This window comes from Lipotes vexillifer, unplaced genomic scaffold (assembly GCF_000442215.2).
Source record: "Lipotes vexillifer unplaced genomic scaffold, Lipotes_vexillifer_v1.1 scaffold1385, whole genome shotgun sequence".
NCBI lineage: Eukaryota > Metazoa > Chordata > Mammalia > Artiodactyla > Lipotidae > Lipotes > Lipotes vexillifer.
The window spans coordinates 772,849-797,266 of NW_006792593.1; the positions used below are offsets into that span (position 1 = coordinate 772,849).

General features: G+C 37.0%; 1 protein-coding gene across 1 annotated transcript; it reads left to right on the forward strand.

Annotated features, from left to right (window-relative positions):
- The first annotated feature begins 572 nt into the window (after positions 1-572).
- LOC103070776 (histone H3.3-like) lies at positions 573-23,598 on the forward strand. The gene is made up of 4 exons (XM_007465757.1): positions 573-679; positions 10,290-10,503; positions 11,911-12,001; positions 23,177-23,598. The coding sequence occupies exons 1-4, from the start codon at positions 573-575 to the stop codon at positions 23,596-23,598; spliced, it is 834 nt and encodes a 277-aa protein (XP_007465819.1).
- The last annotated feature ends 820 nt before the right edge of the window (positions 23,599-24,418 follow it).

Here is a 24,418-nt window from a genome sequence, read left to right on the forward strand (position 1 = left end):
AGTCTCAGTTTACACAGTTAAAAGTAATACCCAAAGGTCACTGTAAAATTTAAAATGTGATTATATATGCCAGCTGCTTTGCATAATGCTTAGCCCAAGTATTTATTATTATTATTATTACAAATCAATGACTGCACAATCCTTGTACATACTTCCTGCTGGAAACTCTAGCATTTCTTAATAAGAACTTAGGCAGAGAAATCTAGTTGTAAGAGAAGTTCTAGAAAGTGTGTTTGAAACTATAGTTGTATGGTAAGTTCACTCTTTTTATTTAGAGTACATTTTTTTATTTGACATGTCTTGGGCATGCATAGTGGGTAACAGAGAATATGGGGAGTGTTGATACTCCTCCATTGACACTGTGCAATTATCTTCCTGGGTGTGATGAATTTCCTACTCAAATAAAGAATTTAAAGCAGAGGAAAATATATGTATTGCCTTTAAAAACCAAAGTCATTAATTCTGAAGAGGAACAATTTAAAAGGCAGCTACTAAGTTCTATGCAGTTCTATAAAGAATATTGAAAGCATTTGTTAATTGCTGTGGTTTCATTACCGAATAATACTTGGAATATGTTGGCCTTCATTAGACAATATGCTGGCCTTTATTGGCATCAGTTTACAACACAGGTGTTGAAAAAGAAAGTAAAATTGGTGGAAGATTACACGCTGCAATGCAGGTAACTCAAAAGAAAAAACCTTTAACTTTTAATATGAAACGTAAAATCAGGTTTGCATAAGATTTGAAGTAATCTCAAAATTACATTATTTTAAAAACTATTAGTTGTTCAAAGGCAACATCCAAGATTGGCAGAGAACAGAAGTATCAAATGTAGTTGAAATCATCTTAAAGCAGGAGGGAATACGTGGTCATTGTCTCCCAAGATTTATTGACTTTTTCTTTGCCTAACAAAATCACAGAGTGAGAATATAATTGGAATCTCAAAGAAATATAAGTAAACATTCATGAAACAAATGTTTGTGTTACTTCTGGGACTGAGTAAGCCCTGGAGATAGGTCAGTATAAAATCTGAGAGCCCTGCCCTTCTGAAGTTTACATTCAGTTATGAAAATATGAAGTGTCAAAAATTTCTAATCTAGTGTTTATAAAATTGGATGGGGCAGCCTTTATTGAGTACTTTAGCTCTCTTCAGATACCAAATAATTGCAATAAAAAAATGGAACGAAAGAAATTATTTTACATGAACTCTCTTGGCACCAGGATTTTTAACTAGTAATATGGGTCTTTAGAACCTTTCGATTACGAGGTACAAAAGAATTTGGAGGTTAACAACAGTATTATCATATTGAAGAGAATATAATTCTCAAAGATTACCGATGCTAATATAATGATGGAAATTTTAAGATCAGTCTATCGGATTGTTTAGAAAGTTTGGGCTGCTAACATTTTACAGTCAAAATTTGGGTATGAAAGTCTGAAAAGACAGTGGTACTTTTTGTTTGTTTTTTTGTTTGCTACAAATTGAGGTTTAATAGTATCTATCCTCCAAATCCTAACTGCAATGTGGTCTTAAGGAGTCCTAGAATCTGAATTCTGCCTAGGAGTTTCTGAAACACCAAGTGACGGTAGTGCTCTCTGTCTCACAATAGTTAACTGCAAAAATCAACTGTGGGACTCAGGAAAGCAGTTGATTGTGTGACTCGATCAACAAGCGTTCATAAGAACCTATTATAATGTGCTTAACATTATGCTAATTGCTGTGAATATACAAGAGACATTTAAGACATCGTCTTAACTCTCAAAGAGTTTCAGAGTTCATTTGGAGATCCATATGAAAGAAACACCTTAAGAGAACAACATAACACCTTGCATAATTAAGGGCTTACTGGCAAAATTTCAGGGGAGGAGAAAGTTAACAGATACTTTGCAAAGTAGAAAAGAACTCTAGAGACAGGCCCTTTGGACTGGGTGGGATTTGTGTAGACAAAAAGAAAATGGTGAGAAAGTTGTAGATAAGAATAACATGCGTGAAGACACATAGTGAGAAGGAACATAACTGTGCAGTTGCTGAGTGTACAGACATTCCTGAAGTTTGAGCTGAGGATCCTCGCCCACGTCATCTCAGAATTTCTGGAACATAATCCTAGTCAGCATATAGTTGTCTTCAAGACTGAGATTTTTGTAGTATTTTTCATTTAAGGACACGAATGTGAATAAATAAGATGTATTGTCTAAACACATTCTTCAATATTGATTGAGCCTTTAAGTGGGCTCTATTTTGTCAAGAGTCTAATAATACAAGCATTGAAATGAATATATAGAAAGCAGGAGTGTATATGGGTTGAGAAGTTTTAGGACAGAGGGTCAATCTCAGCTTCTATAGCCTCCAAAGTGTATTCCCTTTTCAGGTAGAGTTTGAGATTTTGTGTAAGTGGTGGTGGACAATTTTTTCTCTATTTCTCAGGATAGAAAGAAAAAAGAGAAAAGGACTAAAATTGAAGGCAAAGATTTTTAGAAAAAGTATCCTGCCTATCAGAATTTTAACCCAGAGGAAAGATTACTAAGATAAATCATGAACTCTTGAATGTTTAAGGAAATGTTATTAAGCCCTGTTGCCAAAGCACTGACTACAAACAAGGGGTGACTGCAGTGGCTACTTGAAGTGAATTCCCTATGAACTCAACCCTTTCCATATGAAATCTATAAGGGTGTTAAAAATGGTTTCCCTGTCCAGTTTGTACAACAGAGCTTTCCTGAATGCTAAAATCAGCTGAAATACCGTGCATAGTGTTATAATAAATTGAAACAGATTAAATTCAGTAGAATAGGGATTCACATACCAATTATTTGTACTATTAATAAAGATAAGAATAAAATGCCACTCATGAAGGTCCTCTAAATTATTCAGTTTACCACTTTACAGAGTTGCCAGACACTGGACAAGAATATTTTTGCTTTGCTTATTGCTAACTAAAATTAAGAAAGCTCTGGGGGTAAATCCACCTGGAAATTTCACCTGTGGCCATATGTTTAAAAGGGCCATTACTAGTATAGCCAGATAGGCACATATTTGATAAACTCAGTCTTAGAATGCATTGCTCTGCTATCAGAGTTTTCTCTTGCCTTGATCTAGGATTGCAGTAAAAAAAGAGATGTGTTGAACTCAGTATTTCTGCTGGAGGCTTCCGCTACCACCACCCTGCAAATATAGTCTAATGTCTAAAGTTAGTATCATTTTTTATTTACCACCCAAAATCCATGTTGCTCACCTTCTTTGGAAAGTACTGTACTTTTCAATAAATATGCTGTATTGATTCAAATATTGAGACACCTTTTTGACCTTCTAAGCTAATTTTGAACTGACTGGCAGCAAGTATATGGATATTATAAAAAAATTCCAAACAAGAAATCACTAAAAGAAATCTGTAATTCCCACTTCACCTTGCTCCGGAGTCACTGAAGAGCTCAGAACACTTAGACCTTTAAGCACATCTGAACCTGCATGCAGACAGCATGTTTTGTCAAGCTTTACTAAAACCTGTGGAGCACGGTGGGATCCAAGCCATACCAGAGGCTCCACAATCCCTTTCCTAATGTCACTTTAGTATACCACCAGGATGCCATATTGTGAACATCAGACCTGTCACAGAAAGCGGTCCCTGCTCCAGCACATGGCCCTGGTCAGTGCACTAACACTCTGCTCAGTTAACACACTAAGTCCTCTATTATCTTGAGCTTCAGCTGCTTTGAATTAGTTCTTCTTAAAGCTATTGCTGATGCCTTGTTAAATAAAACTAACAGGACTTCCCTGGTGGCGCAGTGGTTGGGAGTCCGCCTGCCGATGCAGGGGACACGGCTTGGTGCCCCGGTCCCAGAAGATCCCACATGCCACGGAGCGGCTGGGCCCGTGAGCCATGGCCGCTGGGCCTGCGTGTCCGGAGCCTGTGCTCCGCAGCGGGAGAGGCCGCAACAGTGAGAGGCCCGCGTACCGCAAAAAAAAAAAATAAATAAAATAAATAAAACTAACAACAAAAATGGGGATACTCCTTCTGAATTATAGAAATAAAAGTGTGAATAACTGTGTATTCAATTTTCTATTACTTCCAAAGTCTTGCATCTAAATCTAAATTTATCTCATGGCAGATTCCATTTTAAAAGAAAGGTAGTCCTTTCTTGAAGCTATATACAGAGTTACCTTGAGAAGTTAGGAGACATAAATTCAGACATAAATTCATACATGAATGCTGAATTTCACAATTTACATTGTGAAAGCACCGTTAGATTCCAAGTTAAGATCACAGCATCTGCTCAACATTGGTACTTCATAATTCTTGAACACCTCAACACTATATAACCTTATAACATCTTAACATAAGACAAAGGCATTAAAATTATCCAGTGATCATCTCAGTAATCTACTGCTTCCCTCCTACAGACTCAAGCCATCTCTAAAACAGGGCTTTCTTCAAATCATTGTGGGATCTCATCACTTCTCATATATATTTAGTTACTAGAATCACATCATCTGCACTTTAAATAGTATAATTTCAGCTACTTCTCTTCAGCTCCTGTTCTCGTGGAAATGCGTAAGATTTAATGAGCTGCTGATCTCTACTTTATGTTTAAATTTGATATTAGCCTTTCCTCTGTCTTCTCTTCTATTTTTAAATATTGTAAATGTCCAGATTGAGAGAATGGGCCAGGAGATCTTTTTCATATTTGTCCTTTGCCTTTTACAGCGTGTCCTTGCTGGCTGTCCTCTTTTCAAATTTTGTTTTTCTCTGAATGGGCTACTGCACTGATGCTTTTTGGCAGCTGCCGAGTGTTAAACCTGCATATAAAATCAATCCATGGGTCCAGAGCCACAAAACAGGGCCTACTTGAAATGATATTTTTCCCTCAGCTTTCTGGTTACTGTCATATTAGAGTTTTAGTGCAATGGGCAAGTACAATAATTCATTTTACTTTATGAGAAATCTTTATTTTCAAGGGCCACTGCTTGGTTGAATTCTTTTCAGATCATCTTCTTGAATTTATGCAGCACATATAGTAATTCAAGATGCTCCTTTTACTCTAAATGTTGTGGAGAAATCAAGCCAGAGTTTTTTGCACCATATTTCACATCAGTGTATAAAAAGTTACTAAGATATTATGACACAATCATTATTTTCCCATACTGGGGCAGTACTAGCAAAAGCCATTTCACACTATCTTCCTCTTGTATATTTTTCTACTTTATTTCAAGAATAAAAGCCCTATTTCATTGCAGTTAAGACTTTGGATTTTGTTTGGATTTTGTCAACCCAACCTAGATTCACTTCTCAGTTCTCTCTGAATGGGAAGAATGAGAGTCCTCAGGCTAATTACTTATGTGGTATTTAAACCTCATGGTATTCATGTGTAAAATATAATAATAGTTCCTACCTTGGAGGGATCTAAATTAAATTAATAATTTACATAATGTACCTACATAATACCTGACAAAAAGCAAACTCTCAAAATATATCATTACATTTATTATGAATTATAATAACTGTCACCTTTGTTGTCTACTAATATGAGGAAGTTTTGCTGAGCAAGTCAAACCACTGCAATCACCTACTCCTCTTAACAACAGAAATTTTAAAATGTGTGGCATATCCAAAAGTGGTAAAGCAGCTTAAACAGTGTTTGAGAACACAATGAGAATAGACAACTTTTAAAAAATACAATTCCTCAGAAAGCCTTTTGTTACCTTTATCTTTACTGTTTAACAAGTCACCCCAAATTTAATGGCATAAAACAATAGCCATCTAATTAACCTTACAAAATCAGTAGGTTAGAAATCTGGAAAAGTACAAGAGAATGAACTCTTATTGCTTTACAACCTCTGGGGACTCAGCTGGAAAGAGTCAAAAGATGGGAGGCTGTGACAGCTGTCTGGAGGTACAACTTCCAAGATGTCTCCTTCATCCATAAGTATGCCTCAGTTGGGACTGTTGACTCGAGCACTGAAACATGGCCTCTCCATGTGGTTTGGACTCTTGACAGCATGAGAGCTGAGTTTTGACAGTTTCCTGAAACAGAACCTCTGTAGAGCTAGTGTTTCAAGAGAACCAGGTAGAAGTTGTAAAAACTTTTCTGACCCAGCCTCAGAAGTCACATAATGGTTGCTTTAGCTATACTTTCTTGGGTCAAAGTAGTCACAGACCTATCCAGGTTCAAGGGGAGGAGACACAGACTCCATCTTTCTTTGCAAGAAGAGTTAAAGAATTTTGAGGCTCTGTTTTCAAATGCCATATCTTTTCTCCAAAAACTATCTTCATTTTTATTATTGTTTCTTTCTATGCTTCCTTCTCCCTTAATTATTCAGTATTACTTAATACTCATTGTACATGGCTTTGCGGTTATTCCTGAGTCAATTAAACTTTATAAGAGTTATCAAGAATATTGTAAACTCAAGAGTACAGGAATCATTCCTTGCCTCATTTGTGTCTTCAAATAATTTCCAGCATGGGATCCTTCTTGCACTTTGATGATTCATTCGATTAGCTTTAATATGTAGCAGTATCTTAGAACAAAAGTGAATATACATTGGCAGCAATGGTTAACAACTTTAGAAATGAGTACCAGTTTCAGAGATTAGGAAGTGCATGATAGATACCAGTGCAGATTTCAAAGTAGCCTGACTAAACCAAGACTTCCCCTAAAAAGATTAAAAATGGTGAAAGAATTATCTTTTTAATTTAACAGACCAGGAATCCTAAAGAATTAAAGCAGTTAATTCTTTGATTCTTTCGTTCAGAAATTATCTCTTGAACAACTATTTCCTGTAATCCCGGATGCTGTGAATACAGAGATATAAAGAACACAATTCTTGTCCACACAAAGATTACCTTCTAGTTGCAAAGATGAATAAGTAAGCCTGTAATAAATATTGAATGTGATAAGTGTGCTGAGAAAAGAATATTCAGAATTCTGTTGGGGCAAACCTTAGACATTAAGAGATAAACGAGTCAATTGTAGTAAATTCTGTGATGTGCCGTCCAGGTTTCCCACCCGGACTGGAGGAATTATTCCTTCAGCTACGGGGAGTACTGTTCAGACAGCACTCAGTTGTCAAGCTTTTTCAGGAATTACCTACACTGCCCAGTCACCTTGCCTGAGGCCATGGCCCCTTACCAGGGCAGCCCATATTCTATGCCTGGCCAAATTGTAAAGAGCCATGACAGCTTTAGAGCTCCCCTTGGTGTTCTGAGAAACTTCTCTCTTTATTCAACTGTACTCCCGTCCCTTTCCTTCCACAGGTGTTGATCCCAAGAGCACTCCCTAATAAACCTCTCTGTGCTTTCCAGGAGACCCAACATGCAACAACCATTAAATAGAAAAGAGGATCATGTTAATCTAATAAGAGCTATTACAACAGTCACTTTCAAACCATCCTACACATCACTACCATATTAATCTTCATGTGCCACAGAGCTGATCTTCTCAAAAAAGAAAATTTGTTTCCCTTACTTAATGAATAAATTTTGAATTACTCAATGTAGCATTTAAAATTATTCATTATCTAATTCTGACTTACATCCTCATATCCCATTCTTCCCATTTATTTAATATTCAGCTAAACATACTGAATTACTGCAACTACTGAATCTTTTCCCACCTCTGTGCCTTTGTTCATACAGCTCCTTTGCCTTGACATGACCACATGGCCACATTCTACCCATGCTTTAAGACTCAACTCAGAGAACCTCTATCCATCAAATTTTACTGATCTTTCCTTTCCCCATTACCAAGCTAAAGGGAATTGCTCTCTTCTCTGAACATATTGCATTCTATGTGCTTTCCTTTTGTGACTCTCTATTTTCCAGTTCATATTGTAATTATTTAAAAACATGGCATTTCCTTTTCTCGATCCTAAATGATGCACAGTGGATATCACAAAGATATAAAGAAGAAAAGAAAGGTCTAAGGGAGAGAAACTGGAGTGGGGAAGGGTGAAGAGACTGGAGGGAGAAGGGGGAGAGAGAAAAAGGACCAGAGAATGAACAGCAGAAAAGAAGGGGAGCACTTTGTCTTTCAAAGGAGTGGATTGAAAAAAACTGCAGGATAATCTACTTCTTTTCTTAACAAGAACATCAGAAACACTTTATGGCAGCTCCGTTGGAGTTAAATAATAAAGACCCTCATCACTTTGTACTTTGGCCAAGGCAGTAATGAAATGGCAAGCTTTGGAAGTGAACTTTGAAATACGTTCCTATTAATTAATATACTTTTGAAGTCCTTGAAGTTGAGGTTGTACTCCTATAAACCATTTTACTTCCTCCGGAGCTATTTCAAGCACTATTACCGAGTTCTGTGTTGCTCATTAAAGAATTTAGAAAGAGGAGCAAAGGACTTAAAGAAAGATTACTTTATGGATGCTCTAGAGAATTAGAACCATAGCCAGCTGAGGATGTCCAGGAGACCCAGACAAAATGCATCCTCCCTGTGAATGCTCCATAACCTGGTCACCCAGAACTTCAATCTTTGTCATGTTTGAAATTTTCCAGGAGTAGCACTCAGAAAGGCAAAGGAGAATTTAATTTCAAATATTGTCATATTTTTAATTTAGAGAGATTAGGAACCAGTACAATGTCAGCTTGGGTGCCAATGGACCTTTGAATTCTCTAGTCCTATCTCAAGGCAAAGGAGAACTCCAGTAGTCCCACACAAGTAAAGAATCCCTGGCCTGAGGCTGCCCTCACTGTGCCTCCATCAGGTTTTTCAAACCCAGAGTCAGAAACCATCCATGCCAGTGATTTTGAACTCTGCTCATCAATAACTCTGTTGTTTAAGCACCTCAGGCAGAGCCACTGACAATTAGGCAACACTGCTCACAAAGTTAAAGAAAAATAATAATACATTCAGCAAGCAGTCACCAAGATCATGATAGCACCATGGACTGATCTTTTCATCTGAACTGTTGTTTTGTCTGCTCTTATTTTCATTTGGTTTCAGCCTCACTTCTCCCAGAGTTGAAGTCTGATTATCCCCAATAATTGATGATGCTGAAAGAAGTCATCTCATCAAAATCCTGAGCAGCTGTGATTTTTACATTTGCTGACTCTCGTGCCTCCCATTATCCAGGCTACTGGTCAAACATTCCAAAATGGCTAGGCTATTTCCATCAAGTAGCCTCAGCAAATTTCTATTTGGAGGCAGCCTGCTTAGCCATTATCCCTTCACCTTTCCTACCTTCCCCGAGGGAAGTGGAAAAATTGATGCACGGCCCACACTTGTGGAGCAGTTGATGCTTCTTACTCCAACTCTGCACTCCAGATTACCCAAGGTCTCACCTTTATGATGTCCAGTGAGGCTCATGTCATGTTTGCTTGTCTAGAGACTGGAGTGGAGTGGACATAATATGGGATTGGTAGCCCGAAAATCTGCATTTGAGACTTAGCTCTATCGTTAGTTCACCATATCACCTTTTAAAAAGCTGCAACATTTCTGCCTCTATTTCCTAATCTATAAAACGGGAGGACAGAATGTTAAAGTCATTATTCTTCATCTCTGTTGGGAAAATTAAGTAAGATTATAGACATAAAATGGCTTTTCAAATAATTTTTAAAAACCTGTGCAAACATTTGCACGAATAATTAAATTAGCACTGTGAATTTACCAGCTGTGCTTCTGAACCAGAAACCTAACCTCAGTAAATTACCAGGGTCAATTATGAAGGAAAAAGTTATACTCTCTTTTGTATTTCAGGATATCATTAGTTTTTTGTTTGTTTGTTTGTTTTCCTCTTTTTCCTGTGGGAGACTTGCCAAGCCCAAACAGATGGTGTTTGTTAAAAAAGAAAAGGTAATTTAATAAAACCAACCCCATTTTGTTTATAACCCATTTTCAAAGCACAAAGCATAACCGTTTTACTCTCAGCCAGTGGCATCAGATCACTGCTTCACCAAAAAGGTCAACTCAGAAGGACTTGTAGTTTCACAGCCTCTTCTCAAAAACAGTCTCTGACTCTAGTCAATAAGGCTCTTTTTAATACAGAAAATGTTAAACAATGGAAGATTTCCAATTGTATTCTAATGCTTAAAATGGAGTGGTTGACTTGACATCAAGGATTAAATATATTTCATATAGAAAGCCAAAACTTTAAAGAAATTCTGTTACAAAACTTCCCAAACCTCATGTCCTCTCAATACTTTCTAATCAAGCAACAGTGTTCCTTTCACTTCTCTTCAGTATATTCTGCACCATCAAATGGGAACAGGGGCACTCTTTTCTTGTTGAATGTCTGGGGTCCTCAGTCAGTGGTTGCATTGCCCCTCAGCCTAATATTTTGTTCCCAATAGAAATGATGACTTCCAGAATCTAACTAGGAAAACAATGCCCCAAAGTAGCAGCGAGTGCCGGACAAGCTGTGTCGATGAGCATGTAAGGAGGAAATCACTGAAGCCAGGTGATTTAACAGGCACCATGCTGTCTGCAAACAAGCCTTCTAACTTTTCTTCCTCAAAGCAGTGTAACAAACTGCAAGATGTCCTGGATAGAGTCGACCACAATAGAGTAAAACACTTAGGATACAGCATTTTTGTTGTTGTTATTGTTGCTTTTAATATAGGGGCTATTTCTTCAGATCTTTTTAAAAACAGTACATTTTAGAGATGATCTGACTGATTACAACATGTGGAAATTGTAATTGTTACCTTTCCTAAGACTCGTTTCTCAAGAAAAAAGTGACTAAAATAGATTTGTGCAAAGACATTTGACTTATGGCAGGCATGAGATTAGGTTCTGAAATCTTGCATGCCTGTGTATGTACGTGCTTGTTTATGTGTGTGTGTGTGTGTGTGTGTGTGTGTGTCAATCTCTGTGTATATTTATGCATACACATATCACATGTATATGAATTATATGTTTAATTCACACATATTACATGTGTGTATATTAGTATTAAGTATACATATTAATATATGTAATTTTAATCACAGAAAGTCTTTCTTAAAACAGTAGTGTTTCACCATTACAGACTCAGTGTTGTCAATGCATAAGTAGGATATATAATAGTCACAGCCAGTGTTCCCATGAACAGAGATAGATTTAAGGTAGCGGAGAAAAATAAAAGAAAAGCTATACCCTAAAATATATATTAATCCCAGAACCTCACTTAATGATTTGTAATTTGTATGCTCCTTTGATGTCCTAGGGCCTCAATCTTTGAAGAAGAAAAAAAAAAGTAAATTTGAATAAACCTTTTATAATTTGTTAAAGTGCAGGATGAGTAATGTTAGCATGACTTGAGGAAAACAAAACACTAGAAAGATATGTGGAGCTGTCAATAATTCATCAGGGCCAGCCTATTTTAGCACCTAATAATTTTTTTCTGTGCTCCTTCTTTAGAAGAGAACAAATCAGAACACCAATGCAGTAAATTCTCACAGGGGAAACCATAATTCTATTGATGTGCTTCAAGATGGCTTTTTGTTTTCAATTCTGCAAAAGCAGATCGATAAAACTAATGCAGGTTCTCTCCTAAGATTTTCCTTCTACATTCATAGTTAGGAGACTTGCTAACACTAGTTTAACTGATTCAGCACTGGCAGGCATAATGGAGCAGGCTTTTGCAGACCAGTGGAATATAAGAGGTAAAAAAAAAAAAAAAGGAAAACAAAATACAATGCTAGCATGGGGCAGTTTCATTTATCTGTTAAGTACGTGAATTACTGAGTTAAGCTACCTATAGGTTTGGATCCTAGTTTTACTTACTGGCTGTGTGACTTCAGCAAGAGAATAGACCATTCTGTACCTTATTTACTTCAAATAGTAAATGAAGGATAATGAAAGGTAAGAGAATTAAATACAATTATTCATGTAAAAACCTCAGAAGTTCTGGTAAATTCAAAAAATGTTAACTTATTCTACTAAGGTGTGACTCTAATACTCTTATTCTTTGAGCATGGATGCGCTTCCTAGATCATTCAAAAAAGGTCAGAAGAAATGATGTCATCTCAGAAACAAGCATCAGTGCATTTGAATGTAGATCTGAACAGAGTTCAGGACAGAGGTAAAGAAGGAATCTATGAGGGAAGAGAAGGAGTTTAGAAAGGCTTTTAAGAAATCCTATCTCTCTTTTCATTTGCTACACTCCTAAGAGCTGAAGAAGAAAGAAGAAAATATAACACACATGCTAACCAGGCTGAAGAGGCCTAAGGGGAATGTTGAAGGGGTCAGGGCTTTCAGATGCTAACACTGTCTTCTAATGCTCGTGTAAGTTAGACTTGCTTCCTTCAAAACAATTCGTATCTCTACTCTTAAACAGGAGCTGTCAGTCCTTTGCATCTACTTTATTGAAACTGTAAGCTCATTCCTATAAGTTCTTCCCATGCACTCTGGGTGAATGGCTCATCCCTCCACTGAAAACACAGCAGTTAGGTGTTCCAGGGTACCAGCTCTGGGGTCTTCACTTACTAACTATAGGGTCTTGAGCAAATAATCTCTTGTCTGTGCCTGAAACTTCACATCTTGCCTATGTCCTCACCTGCAGAACAAGGTGACTATTACCTGCTTCATACTATTGGGGGACAATTCAGAAAGATAATGCATGTGAAGTGTTTAGTTGAAACGCTGGAAAGCGAACAATGAATGGTAACTACTAACTACTACTTTAATACTACTATTTTGTTTTTAACTTTATTTTGCATCATTATTGTTCACATGTCAGGATCTTGCTAGACAGCTGCTTTTTCTATGAAGTCTATACTGAAAAAGCTTAAGCTTCAACAAATAGTCATTATTCTAAATTCCTAAAAACCTCATGCTCTATACACTTTCAAGCTTTTGAAAATTTTCAAGATAGTAAATTGTCATTTCATAGATATATTTGTGTATATTGCATTTGTTAGCTGGGTGTTTTCATTCTCATGTATTCTTATAAATATAAAATCTGCTTATATTGAAATAATCTCTTTATAACATATAAAGCAGTTTCATACTAATGTATGAAATTTCTAATTAGGTGTAGAGGGAATTAGGCTTATTTGTAGACTCAAGATTATAATTAGATGGAAGTACAAATGGTTTCATCAACATGGTTACACATAAAAATACCAATAGTGCATACTGTATGATTTCTAGGTATATAGCAAAATCTCTTCACCTTCACATAAGATAGGCATGATTCAAAAGCCAGTATGCTAAAAAAACTACATTTACATTGTAATGTTTTTCCCTGAAATTGATAATTTTGAGAGATGTGTAAAAGGGAGAAATAAAATTCCTTTAACTTTTGTTAATTAAAAAATATTTCTTCATAACTTAGAATATTATTTGCAGCATTCATATCCTAAGGTTATATTTAATACATCCAGCCAAAGCTTCCACTTAAGACTTGATAATAGCTCTCAGATGAGTGGTTCAGTGTTCAACTGTGAATTCAATGATACTTGAAGAGGAAATTGATAGTGGGAAAAATTATTAATAATAAACATCACTTTTTTAAAGTTAATAGACTGTTTTTTAGAGAAACTTTAGGGTTATAGAAAAATTGGACAGTTCAGGGTTCCCCAATACCCCCTGCCCTTACACACATACAGTTTCAGTTTCCCCTCTTACTGACACTTTGCATTAGAGTGATATATTTGTTACATTTGATGAGATAATATTGATACATTATTATTAAATAAAGTCCATAGTTTACATTGGGACTAACTATGTATAATCTATGGGTTTTGACTTATATATAATGACATGTATCCACCATTATAGTATCATACAGGGTAATTGCACTGCTTTAAAAATCCCCTGTGCTTTTCATTTCTCCCTCCCTCTCCATAAACTCCTGGCAACCGCTGATCTTTTTACCATCTCCATAGCTTTGCTTTTTCCAGAATACTAGAATACTATGTAGAATACTACATAGTTAGAATCATACAGTATGTAGTATTTAAAAAAAAACAACTCACTTAGCAGTATGCATTTAAGGTCCCTGCATATCTTTCTGTGGCTTAATAGCTCATTTTTTTTATTGCTGAAGAATATTTCACTCTATGAAGGTGTCACAGTTTGTCCATTCACCTATTGAATGTTTCCAAATGTTGGCAATTATGAATAAAGCTGCTATAAACATCTGTCTGCAGATTTTTGTGTAGACCTAAGTTGTCAACTCCTTCGGGTAAATACCAAGAAGCTGTACTATCTTAAATCCCACTAGTAAAAAATAAGTGTCTGTTGTTCTGCATCTTGTCAGCATTTGTATTGTCAGTGTTTGGGATTTTAGTCATTTTAATAAGTGTGTAGTGGCATCTCATTGTTGTTTTACTTTTCAATCCCCTGATGTGAAATTATGATGAGCATCTTTTCATATTCTTATTTGTCACCTGTGTATCTTCTTTGATGAGATGTCTATTCAGATCTTTTGCTATTAAAAATACATTTTATCATCACTTTTTTTTTTTTTTTTTTTTTGCGGTACGCGGGCCTCTCACTGCTGCGGCCGCTCCCGTTGCGGAGCACAGGCTCCGGATGCGTAGGCTCAGCGGCCATGGCTCACGGGCCCAGCCGCTCCGCGGCATGTCGGATCTTCCCAGACTGGGACACGAACCCGTGTCCCCTGCATCGGCAGGCGGACTCTCAACCACTGCGCCACCAGGGAAGCCCTATCATCATTTTTATGGTAGCCTTTATTTTATAGAAAAGTTTTAGATTCACAAAAGAATTGAAAAGACAGTACAGAGAGTTCCTATATTCCCTAAACACAGTTTTTTTTTTTCTATTTTTAACATCTTGCATCAGTAACAAACATAACTTTTAATAATTAATCATCAGAAAATATGAGTTGAGGGGCTTTCCTGGTGGCGCAGTGGTTGAGTCCGCCTGCCTCTGCAGGGGACACGGGTTCGTGCCCCGGTCTGGGAAGATCCAACATGCCACAGAGCGGCTGGGCCCGTGAGCCATGGCCGCTGAGCCTGCGCGTCCGGAGCCTGTGCTCCACAACAGGAGAGGCCACAACAGTGAGAGGCCCGTGTACCGCAAAAAAAAAAAAAAGAGTTGAAACAAGATCCAAACACTATGTTTCCTGAGGACAATAAGGAACCCAAGCATCTGCCATCTAGTGATCCTAAACGCTGTTGTTTAAAGACACTCACATTTTGCATTCATTGCCCACCTAACATCAATAGCAATAATCACATCTTAGTTTTAGCTCTTAGCAGTTTTCAGATGCCTTTATATGTTTCTACGAAGGAATTTATGACTGGGTAAGAGAGTCAACAAAAGAAGCAGATCAAGCCCTGTCAATTCTTTTCTGCCTTTCTTTTCAGCCTCGTGTTTTAGATAGGACAATCTTATGATGTGTTACCTTTATTTATCAAATGAACAAAGAAAGGTCCCAGGAGCTATAATCAAGTCTTCACAGTTCCTTGCCAACACTCTTCATCTACACAGTTCACAAAAAGATTCACTTTCCATAATCTGATCAAGAAGATTGAATAAAAACATAAGGTCTATCTCTCCATATTGTTTATAATCTTTCTTTGTTCATTGCTTGTTTTTAGTCCACAGATTCTTCTCTGATAGTCCTAAACAAGGTCAAAATTACCCACAGGACCATCACCCTTTTTTGTAAATTTACAAGATTTTGCTTTATGTTTACAATTGCTTCTTATATAAAATAAAAAACTATGTTTCATCATGTTAAACTTTCAACCTGAGTAACATATCTATGTCAAAACCAATATACAAGAAAGGTAATTTTTGTTGTCAATAATATTAAAATTATAATGTCTACTCTCAGCTCAGTACTACAATTAACAAAAGTTTTGCCCAACTTACATACTTTTTTCTGAATAACATCAGATTTCAAACCCTAAGGCAGTTTCTTTTCCTATCTTTTTATTTCAATAGTTGGTATCAAACTATCTCATTACTGAGCAAAATCTTCCTGACACCTTGAATTTTCACATCGGTTTCACATTTGTCATAAAAGATGTTTTTTGGTAAGTAAGGTATTTTGGCTTAAATTTCTTATGTATGATAGATAATATCTCAGCAAGATGTGAACGCATTTTAAATCATCCCTGGAGGTGTAGAACCACTGTGTCCATTAAAACATTCAAGGCATTTATTTGGAAAGTTTTATCTTATGTCTCAGGTTAGGAATTTAAAATTGTCCCCTGAATTTGTATTTGTAGCTCAACTTAGGAATTTTCTATCTAACATTAATTTCTTTGGCATTTAGTTGTTGATTGTCCATGATGTATAGGTATGTGGTCTCCCAAGAACAATTCTAAATATTTTTTTATATTGTGTATAATTATTATTTTTATATCTGAGGGTGACTTGTAAATGATGTAGGCATTTTCAATATGTTCAAGTATTAAACAACCAAACAACCAAGTTCTGCTGCTTTACAAAATCACTTATTTTCTACATAAGATGTGTTTTCAGTAATAAGTCACACATTTTTCAAAATAAATCAGACACTGGGAGATTAAAATATTATTACTTAAATTTGCTGCAGAGTCATTGTCTGCTCACTACCTGAAGATTTCTTTCTTAATGAATTTAAATGGGACACATCTATTGCAGAAGCTCTTATTATAGACTTATTTTAGCATCAGTGTTCCTTGCATGTAAAATAAATAAATTCACTTCATTGCCTATAGGATTTTATTCTATTACATTCAGTACATAGCCTTTCATGGATAAAAAAATGTGCTGAAATTATTATCCATATTATTTGCTAAAGAGAGAGAATGAAAAAAAAATGTGCTTTTTGGGAGAATAAATAAAATAATTATGCTATTTTCTATGTTTAAGATGAAAATACAAATATCCTATTAAAAGATAAACATAACAGAAATGCTAAAAATTAAAAATAATATTGGCTGGTTTAATTTAAGCTTCTAAAAATGCAAACACATATCATCAATCATCAAGAGCTTACTAATGCTCAGAGAAGCTCTGATTATTATGCAGGATCTATATAAAGAAGATACTGTTCCTGGTGATTTAAATTAGTTATTCCACTATAAACTCAGCCTTGAAGGTCCTGGGTCTGAGTCCTGGATTTCTTTTTGCCCCTAGACCCACAGGTCCTTCTACATCTCTGTTTCCCTTTCCTACTCCAAATATATAAATTCCTGCCCTCATTTACTGGTTTTCACTCAAGCCCTTCTTTGGGAGTTAAAACCTTGCTAGTGTTTAGAGACCTAGACATTTGCCTGCCCCTTGCCAGCTTCCAGTTCTTAAAGTCTCAACCAACTTCTCCAAACTTTGTAGGTACCTTTGTCCCCAACTTCTCTCTTTCTGATTTCAGAGCATTTGCATCAACCAGAAATTTCCATTCTTAGGACCCGTGCATCAAGTCTGATTCTCTTGGATGTTATCACTATCTTCAATCAAACATGATTTGGAGACCCAGATTTTCTCTAAAATGTGGTATACGATGTGTGCAAAGTGTGAAGAAAACTGGATTATCCCTATAGACATAGGGATACCTATGTCTTAGTCCATATTCCAGAAAGAAGTAAAGAGTACGGCATTGAAGGCAAAAGATAATGTAAACAGTGCCAAAGCAGACGCTTCTAAGTCATGTCATGATCTTCACAATTTGGCGGTCAGTTGGAAAATCCTTGAAAAGCAACATTATTCAAAAATGGAGGCACCACCAAGCCTTAAGCACTATGTAAACTCTGGCAGTTCTAAAGGATTTTGATTATGTAGGCAAATTTATTTTAAAAGGATAGAAAAAATTAAGAGGTTTTCTCAGTTGATTATACATGGCCATCATGAGAATAGTCCAGGAGTCAAAAGAGCTATACATAAAATAACGGCAAGAAACACAAAGCAATATACGATTTAGTACTTAATTTATTAAAACTTTAAATACAGTAGAGTTGGAAGAAGTCAGGCAAGAAGGGACTGATACTTGATCCTGATAAAGAATTAGGAAGAGAATGGAGATGGTATTCATAAAACAATGGATTCATCTGATCAGATGTATTGTAGCAGGAATCAGTGCCTACGTTTTTTTCTTTTCTTTTCTTTTCTTTTTTTTTTTTTGCGGTACGCGGGCCTCTCACTGTTGCGGCCTCTCCCGCTGCGGAGCACAGGCTCCGGACGCGCAGGCTCAGCGGCCATGGCTCACGGGCCCAGCCGCTCCGCGGCATTTGGGATCCTCCCGGACCGGGGCACAAACCCGTGTCCCCTGCATCAGCAGGCGGACTCTCAACCACTGCGCCACCAGGGAAGCCCAGTGCCTACGTTTTAAGGCTGAGGAAACAGATCTAAATATTTCAGCATAGGGCTGGGGATTAGTAGTAAATTCAGTTAACCCACGGAAAGTAAGGCCAAATTCTGGACTACCTTGAAGGCCAGAAAAAGAAGATGAGAACAGATTTGATTAAAGTGAAAACATTGGTAGATTTGGAGCAAAGGATTTGCATATTACATCTACTTTATTTACTCTTTTTTTCTCTGTTAAACTAATATTGATGAGTGTAGTCTAGGTCAATCAAATTCATATTAAATTGTAGTTGACTATACCATAGAGTTCTTTGAGACTAGTACAGGAGGAAGTTTGGAAGGGATTATCAGACAGACGGAGAATAAGTCCTCACGCCTGACTCACTGCTTTGATCTGGTTTATGTATTGTGATTCTGTGCCACATTTCTTTTGAAACAGCTTTAGTAGGTTATAATATTATAAACCACAGTTATAGGTAGTAAAATAATAAAAATCTAGATATGGAAAGGAACTTTTAAAGCTAAGAATATTTCAAGTTAATGGCTATCTGCCTCAAAACTTCCTGGAATAAATTTGGAGGTCAATAAATCTTTTTGCATTATTACTGAAGATAGATCCAAAACCCCCCGGACCAAAGAAGGTTTGCCTCCAAGCTCACAGTACTTTATAATAGAGGGGAAACTTTATAATAGAGGGGAAACTAGCCTCTGGGTCTCTTGTCTTTGGAGATTCTCATTCTTTTTCTTAACTCTGACCCTGCATTTTTACTCTTGTATCATGTTGCAGTTTCACTGCTTGGGATAAAAAATATAGAAAATTTTTAAATATTTTTATAAAATTTTATTAAATTCATTGGCTAATCTCAGAACAAGAGATAAAAAAACAAACCTGAAATCAAATATTTGACTATATTAATCATAATCTCAGAATTAATCTTTTTCAATAACAGATATATTTATGTTGTACTAAATTTTTATGGTTATTTTTCCTTGTTCAAAACTGATTTATTGCCAACTCTATTACTTTTATCCAATCACACTTTAGAAAAACATCATCAACATTTGTATGTCTCATTAGTAGAACTGTCTTAATCCACCATAAAAGTGAATTATTTCTCCCAATTTATTCTAAATTCAATAGCATCACGTTTTTTAAAATGCATTGCCTATTACAGGCTTTGGCTTTTGTCAAACTGATTCCCTCACATCTATATCTCTACTTAGTGTGTTGGGTAAGACTTTTTAGTACTTTACAAAGAAAATTACTTAAATCATCCAACTACCATAATTTATGGGGTATAGTCTATGTGCAAAGCACTGGGCCAAATGCTGCAGGGGAAATAGCAAAAAAGGTACTTTTGCTGTGCCTTTGGAAAGAGTATCTTAGAATGTGAGGTAAAGATATTCCAAAGAGGAAAAGTTTTGGAACACTTACAATGCAACCTATAAATGAGGGCAAATCAAATGCAAAATTAAAATAGTGCAGGATATAGAAGGGAAACAGTATATAGGCGAGTTCACATACTATTGCACTCTTATCTGGCCTAATCCCACCAGCCTCAAGCTCTTCTATTAGCATAAGAGTTGTCTGTTTTATTAGATACTGTTGCGTGTTACATGTTGTACCGTGCCGTAAGCCCTCTGGACTGCTTGAGGATATTGCTTCTTCATTACTTGACAATCCTGACTTTAGCCTGGAAAATTCATCCCCTGATTTGTCTTCCTCAATCTAGCAAGCGTTCTTTCCATTGTCATTGTTTTGTTGCGAGTCCCAAATTGTTGATGGTATCAGAAGCAGATCCAGCATACTCACTAACCACTATCTTAGTCAAAGAGAAAAATCTTACAACTCAAATGAGTATCAAATTGGGCTGAAATTCTCTGACACCAAAGACTGAAAGAGCAGAACAGGACCTCTTGTAAAACATTTGTTTTGAAATTCACTGGCATTTAATGTCAATGATAGGTTGGATCAGAAGAGTAAAAATACTGCCTCCAGAAAGTCATCATTAAAATATTCTTGCTTTTGCTTATGTAAGATATGCCTTTTACACTAATATATGATCATATTACCATGACTCTCAAATACTTATTCCATCTAGGATTAACTTATTATTAGAGGGAGTGAGGCCTTAAAGATATGCAATACAGGCAAACGTTATTTCTAACGTGATACGAGGCAGTCCCTACAGGAATCTTTGGGGGTAGGAACCGAACATGTAGGGCAACTTCAACATACAGGCAAGGCACATGACAGTCCCAGGTCAGACAGAATCCAGCCATGGAAATTGGGACACCAAGGAAGAAAGGAAGGGAGAAAAGAAAGTTATCACCATGAAGCAGAAGTGTGACATTAGAAGGGCATGACCCAAAGAAAAAATGTATCTTTCTTATCAATTCTGCCTTGGGTGATGGATGATAATTTTGGTTAATGTTGAACTGGAACACAAGGGGAAAAAAAAGAAGGAAAGCAAAAAAGAAAAACCAATATTCTTAGTCTTTTCTAGTCTAGGTAATACTGATTACTTAGATGAATCTGCCCAATGACTATTTATAACTTCACAAAACTTTATGGTCCTCCACTCTTCGAATGTCAACTTCCTCCTGTAACTTGTTGTGACCCTGAGCTAAACTTCTAGGCCTGTCTTTGATGCTGCTTTAAGTGCCCAAACACTGGCCTTTCAAAAGCATCACACGAAACGCTGACTTCATTATCTTCTCAATATTGGTTTCTCTTACCATCCTAAGCTAATTCCATGAATGACACCTACAATCAGTCCTAAGACTCTACTTGGCAGATAATTGTGTCTGATTAGCCTTTAATGATGATATTTTAAGAAGTTTTGAGACCTTACTTCCCATTTATAATTTACAGCAAGAGGTACTAATTTTCTATTTATGGGACTAATACAAGATTTTTGAAATAAGTTTATACAATTGAAAAGCTGGGCTGCCTTAAAGAAAGTATCAAAGCAAACAGTCCATGGACTATGTATATAAGTTAAAGTTGTAAAACTGATTCACAGATGACTTATTTCAAAACTCTGTCACAAGTCTTAGAATACCCTCTATATGCTGGTAGTTGCCATCTTTTCATTTTCAATACTTACTGTCCCTACTTCCATGTGAATCTTATGTAACAGCCATTGTTACAATTCCTTGCACACGGGTGTACTGCACCCCCTCCCCCTGGCTTTTCCCAATGTCAGTTACTTTACTTGGAATTAACCTCTCCAGTCATGGGTGGAGGGATCATCTCCATCCCCATTTATGTGCCTGACAAATGTCTCCTGGTGTTTTTTAAAACTCACCAAAACACATCTCACTACAATGATGTTTTAGATTTCTACACTTATCCTTAAAAGTTCTTAACCTTCAAACACGTTTCAGTCCTTTTTGTATCTCTAGGCACTTGCCACAAAGCCTGAATCAAGATAGGAACCTAAAAAATGTTTTGAATGAATAATTATTCCTTAGATATTAAAAATTAATGTTTAATACATTAGAGCAATAAATAAACCTTTTCTTTTGGCTCTGGGGAGCAGTTCCACCAAAGATTTCTGCCAGCCATGTTTGCCTCTCAAACTCTAAACAGAAGCATATACAAATCCTGAGTACTGACAGTCTCTAGATGTTGCTTCCAGAAATCAACAGTTTATCTTTATGGCCTATTCTCAACTCTAACTGCTTTCCATTACATATTCTCTCCTTTTTTTTTTTTTTTTTTTACATTTAACCAGAAGTATATTTATTTAGTCCTCCGAAATGTGTTTTTTTTTTTTTTAACATCTTTATCAGAGTATAATTGCTTTACAATGGTGTGTTAGTTTCTGCTTTATAACAAAGTGAATCAGCTATACATATACACATATCCCCATATCTCCTCCCTCTTGCATCTATCTCCCACCCTCCCTCTCCTTTTAAAGAGTCTCTTTAATTTAAAAGTCAAGCATATCAAGTCTTCTGTCCTGCTTCACAGGATGTAGGGGACATTATTCCAAGGCCTGAGGCTTAATAGGTAGATGAGCAAATGTCCCTTCTCCCTCAATGTACTGTATCAATGATTTCTAAGGATAATTTAGTCTAACACTCCACGAGAGGTTAGAGTATTTGCCAATAATTCTGTTTCCTAAAAGAAAATTGTAAGTTTAGAGCACAGCATAGTCTTTGATATTAAAAAAAATAGACAATTTTAGCCTGAATATGACTTTGAGTAGTCTCCTGGTATCTGTAATCTTTCCCCCCAAATCCTTTATATTATATGTCAAAAAGAGAAGAAAGACCCTTAACAAAAGATGGATCAGACTACATTTGGGTTTTTGGTGTTTTTTTATTTTTTTTATTTTTTTTGCCATTTCAGAAGAAGTCATTCAACCCATTCTGTTCAACCCATTCTGGATATAGTTGTGAGGGATGATGACTTCCCCAGGACAGAATCAGAATGCCAATGTCCTATCCCTATTTATTCCTTTGTAAGTTGTGGACAGCCAAATCACTGGGTTTCAAATGACAGAGCTCTCACAAGTTTCAAGAAAGAGGAAGACAGTTTTTCTAATCATTTAAGTACCATTTAGTCTGATTTGTAATCTATGGAGACTGCCAGAGAAGGCAAAGGGTTCTTGTGGAGTAATATAGAGGGGCTGGAAGTTCTGAAAGTAGTGGAGAAGACGACTAGGATCTCAAGTCAGGAGAGTTGACTGAGAAGGGGTTTGCTACTCAGAAGTGCTAGATAAGTGATGCTAAAGACCCTGCCATTGTTGACATTTAAATGCCTGGAAATATTGGATCTGAGTTTGTGATAGCTGACCAGCCTGCTTTCTCAGCACTTGCGTCAAGAGACCTCATGAAAGAAAAAGGTGTGTTGAGGGATAGACTCGGTGTCAGCCATCTTTCAGGTGTGTTCGCTGCCGCCTCAGCGCCGCTGTCGCTCTCCGTTGCCAGCGCCGCCTCTAGCTCCCTGAGCTCCAGCTGAAGGAGAAGGGGGGTAAGTAAGGAGGTCTCTATACCAGGGCTCGTACAAAGCAGACTGCCCAGAAATCGACCGGTGGTAAAGCACCGAAGAAGCAACTGGCTACAAAAGCCGCTCGCAAGAGTGCGCCCTCTACTGGAGGGGTGAAGAAACCTCATCATTACAGGCCTGGCACTGTGGCACTCCTTGAAATTAGATGTTATCAGAAGTCCATGGAACTTGTGATTGGCAAACTTCCCTTCCAGCGTCTGGTGAGGGAAATTGCTCAGGACTTCAAAACAGATCTGGGCTTCCAGACTGCAGCTATTGGGGCTTTGCAGGAGGCAAGTGAGGCCTATCTGGTTGGCCTTTTGGAAGACACCAACCTGTGTGCTATCCATGCCAAACATGTAACAATTATGCCAAAAGACATACAGCTAGCACGCCGCATACGTGGAGAACGTGCTTAAGAATCCACTACAACGGGAAACATTTCATTCTTTAAAAAAAAATTATCTTCCTGTTATTGGTAGTTCTGAAAGTTAGATTTTTTTCACCCCCATGAGGTCAAAAGGTACCTAAGTGTATGATTGCAGGTGGAAAAATAGGGGACAGAAATCAGGTATTGGCAGTTTTTCCATTTTCATTTGTGTGTGAATTTTTAATATAAATGCGGGGACATAAAGCATTAATGCAAGTCAAAATGTTTCAGTGAACAAGTTTCAGCAGTTCAACTTTATAACAGTTATAAACAAACCTGTTAAATTTTTCTGGACAATGCCAGCATTTGGATTTTTTTTAAAAAACAAGTAAATTTCTTATTGACTGCAAAAAAAAGAAAAAAGAAATATTGCACAGTTTGAGCCCAAAGTCTCAGACAATCTACCATTACGTTACTGTGATAAGTAGAATAAACACCCCTTCCAAAAAAACGAATAAAAAGCTGTTCAAGGGCTTCCCTGGTGGCGCAGTGGTTGAGAGTCCGCCTGCCGATGTAGGGGACACGGGTCCGGGAAGATCCCACATGCCGCGGAGCGGCTGGGCCCGTGAGCCATGGCTGCTGAGCCTGCACATCCGGAGCCTGTGCTCCGCAACGGGAGAGGCCACAACAGTGAGAGGCCAGCGAACCCCCCCCCAAAAAAAGCTGTTCAAATATTAATCCCCAGAACCTGTGAATAAGTTATGATCCATGAGAATAGGGGAATTAAGGTTCAGAAACAAAGTTACTCATCAACTGACTTTAAAATAGGGAAACTATCCTGAGTTAGTCAGGTGGGCCCAAAGCAATCA

Bases quoted from the DNA above. Each gene is read 5' to 3' on its own strand.
- LOC103070776 (XM_007465757.1), top strand. From the start codon at position 573: ATGTTGGCCTTCATTAGACAATATGCTGGCCTTTATTGGCATCAGTTT. The intron at 10,504-11,910 runs GTAAAACACTTA...TGCGCTTCCTAG, and splicing joins ATAGAGTCGACCACAATAGA to ATCATTCAAAAAAGGTCAGA. The intron at 12,002-23,176 runs GTAAAGAAGGAA...GTAAGTAAGGAG, and splicing joins GAACAGAGTTCAGGACAGAG to GTCTCTATACCAGGGCTCGT.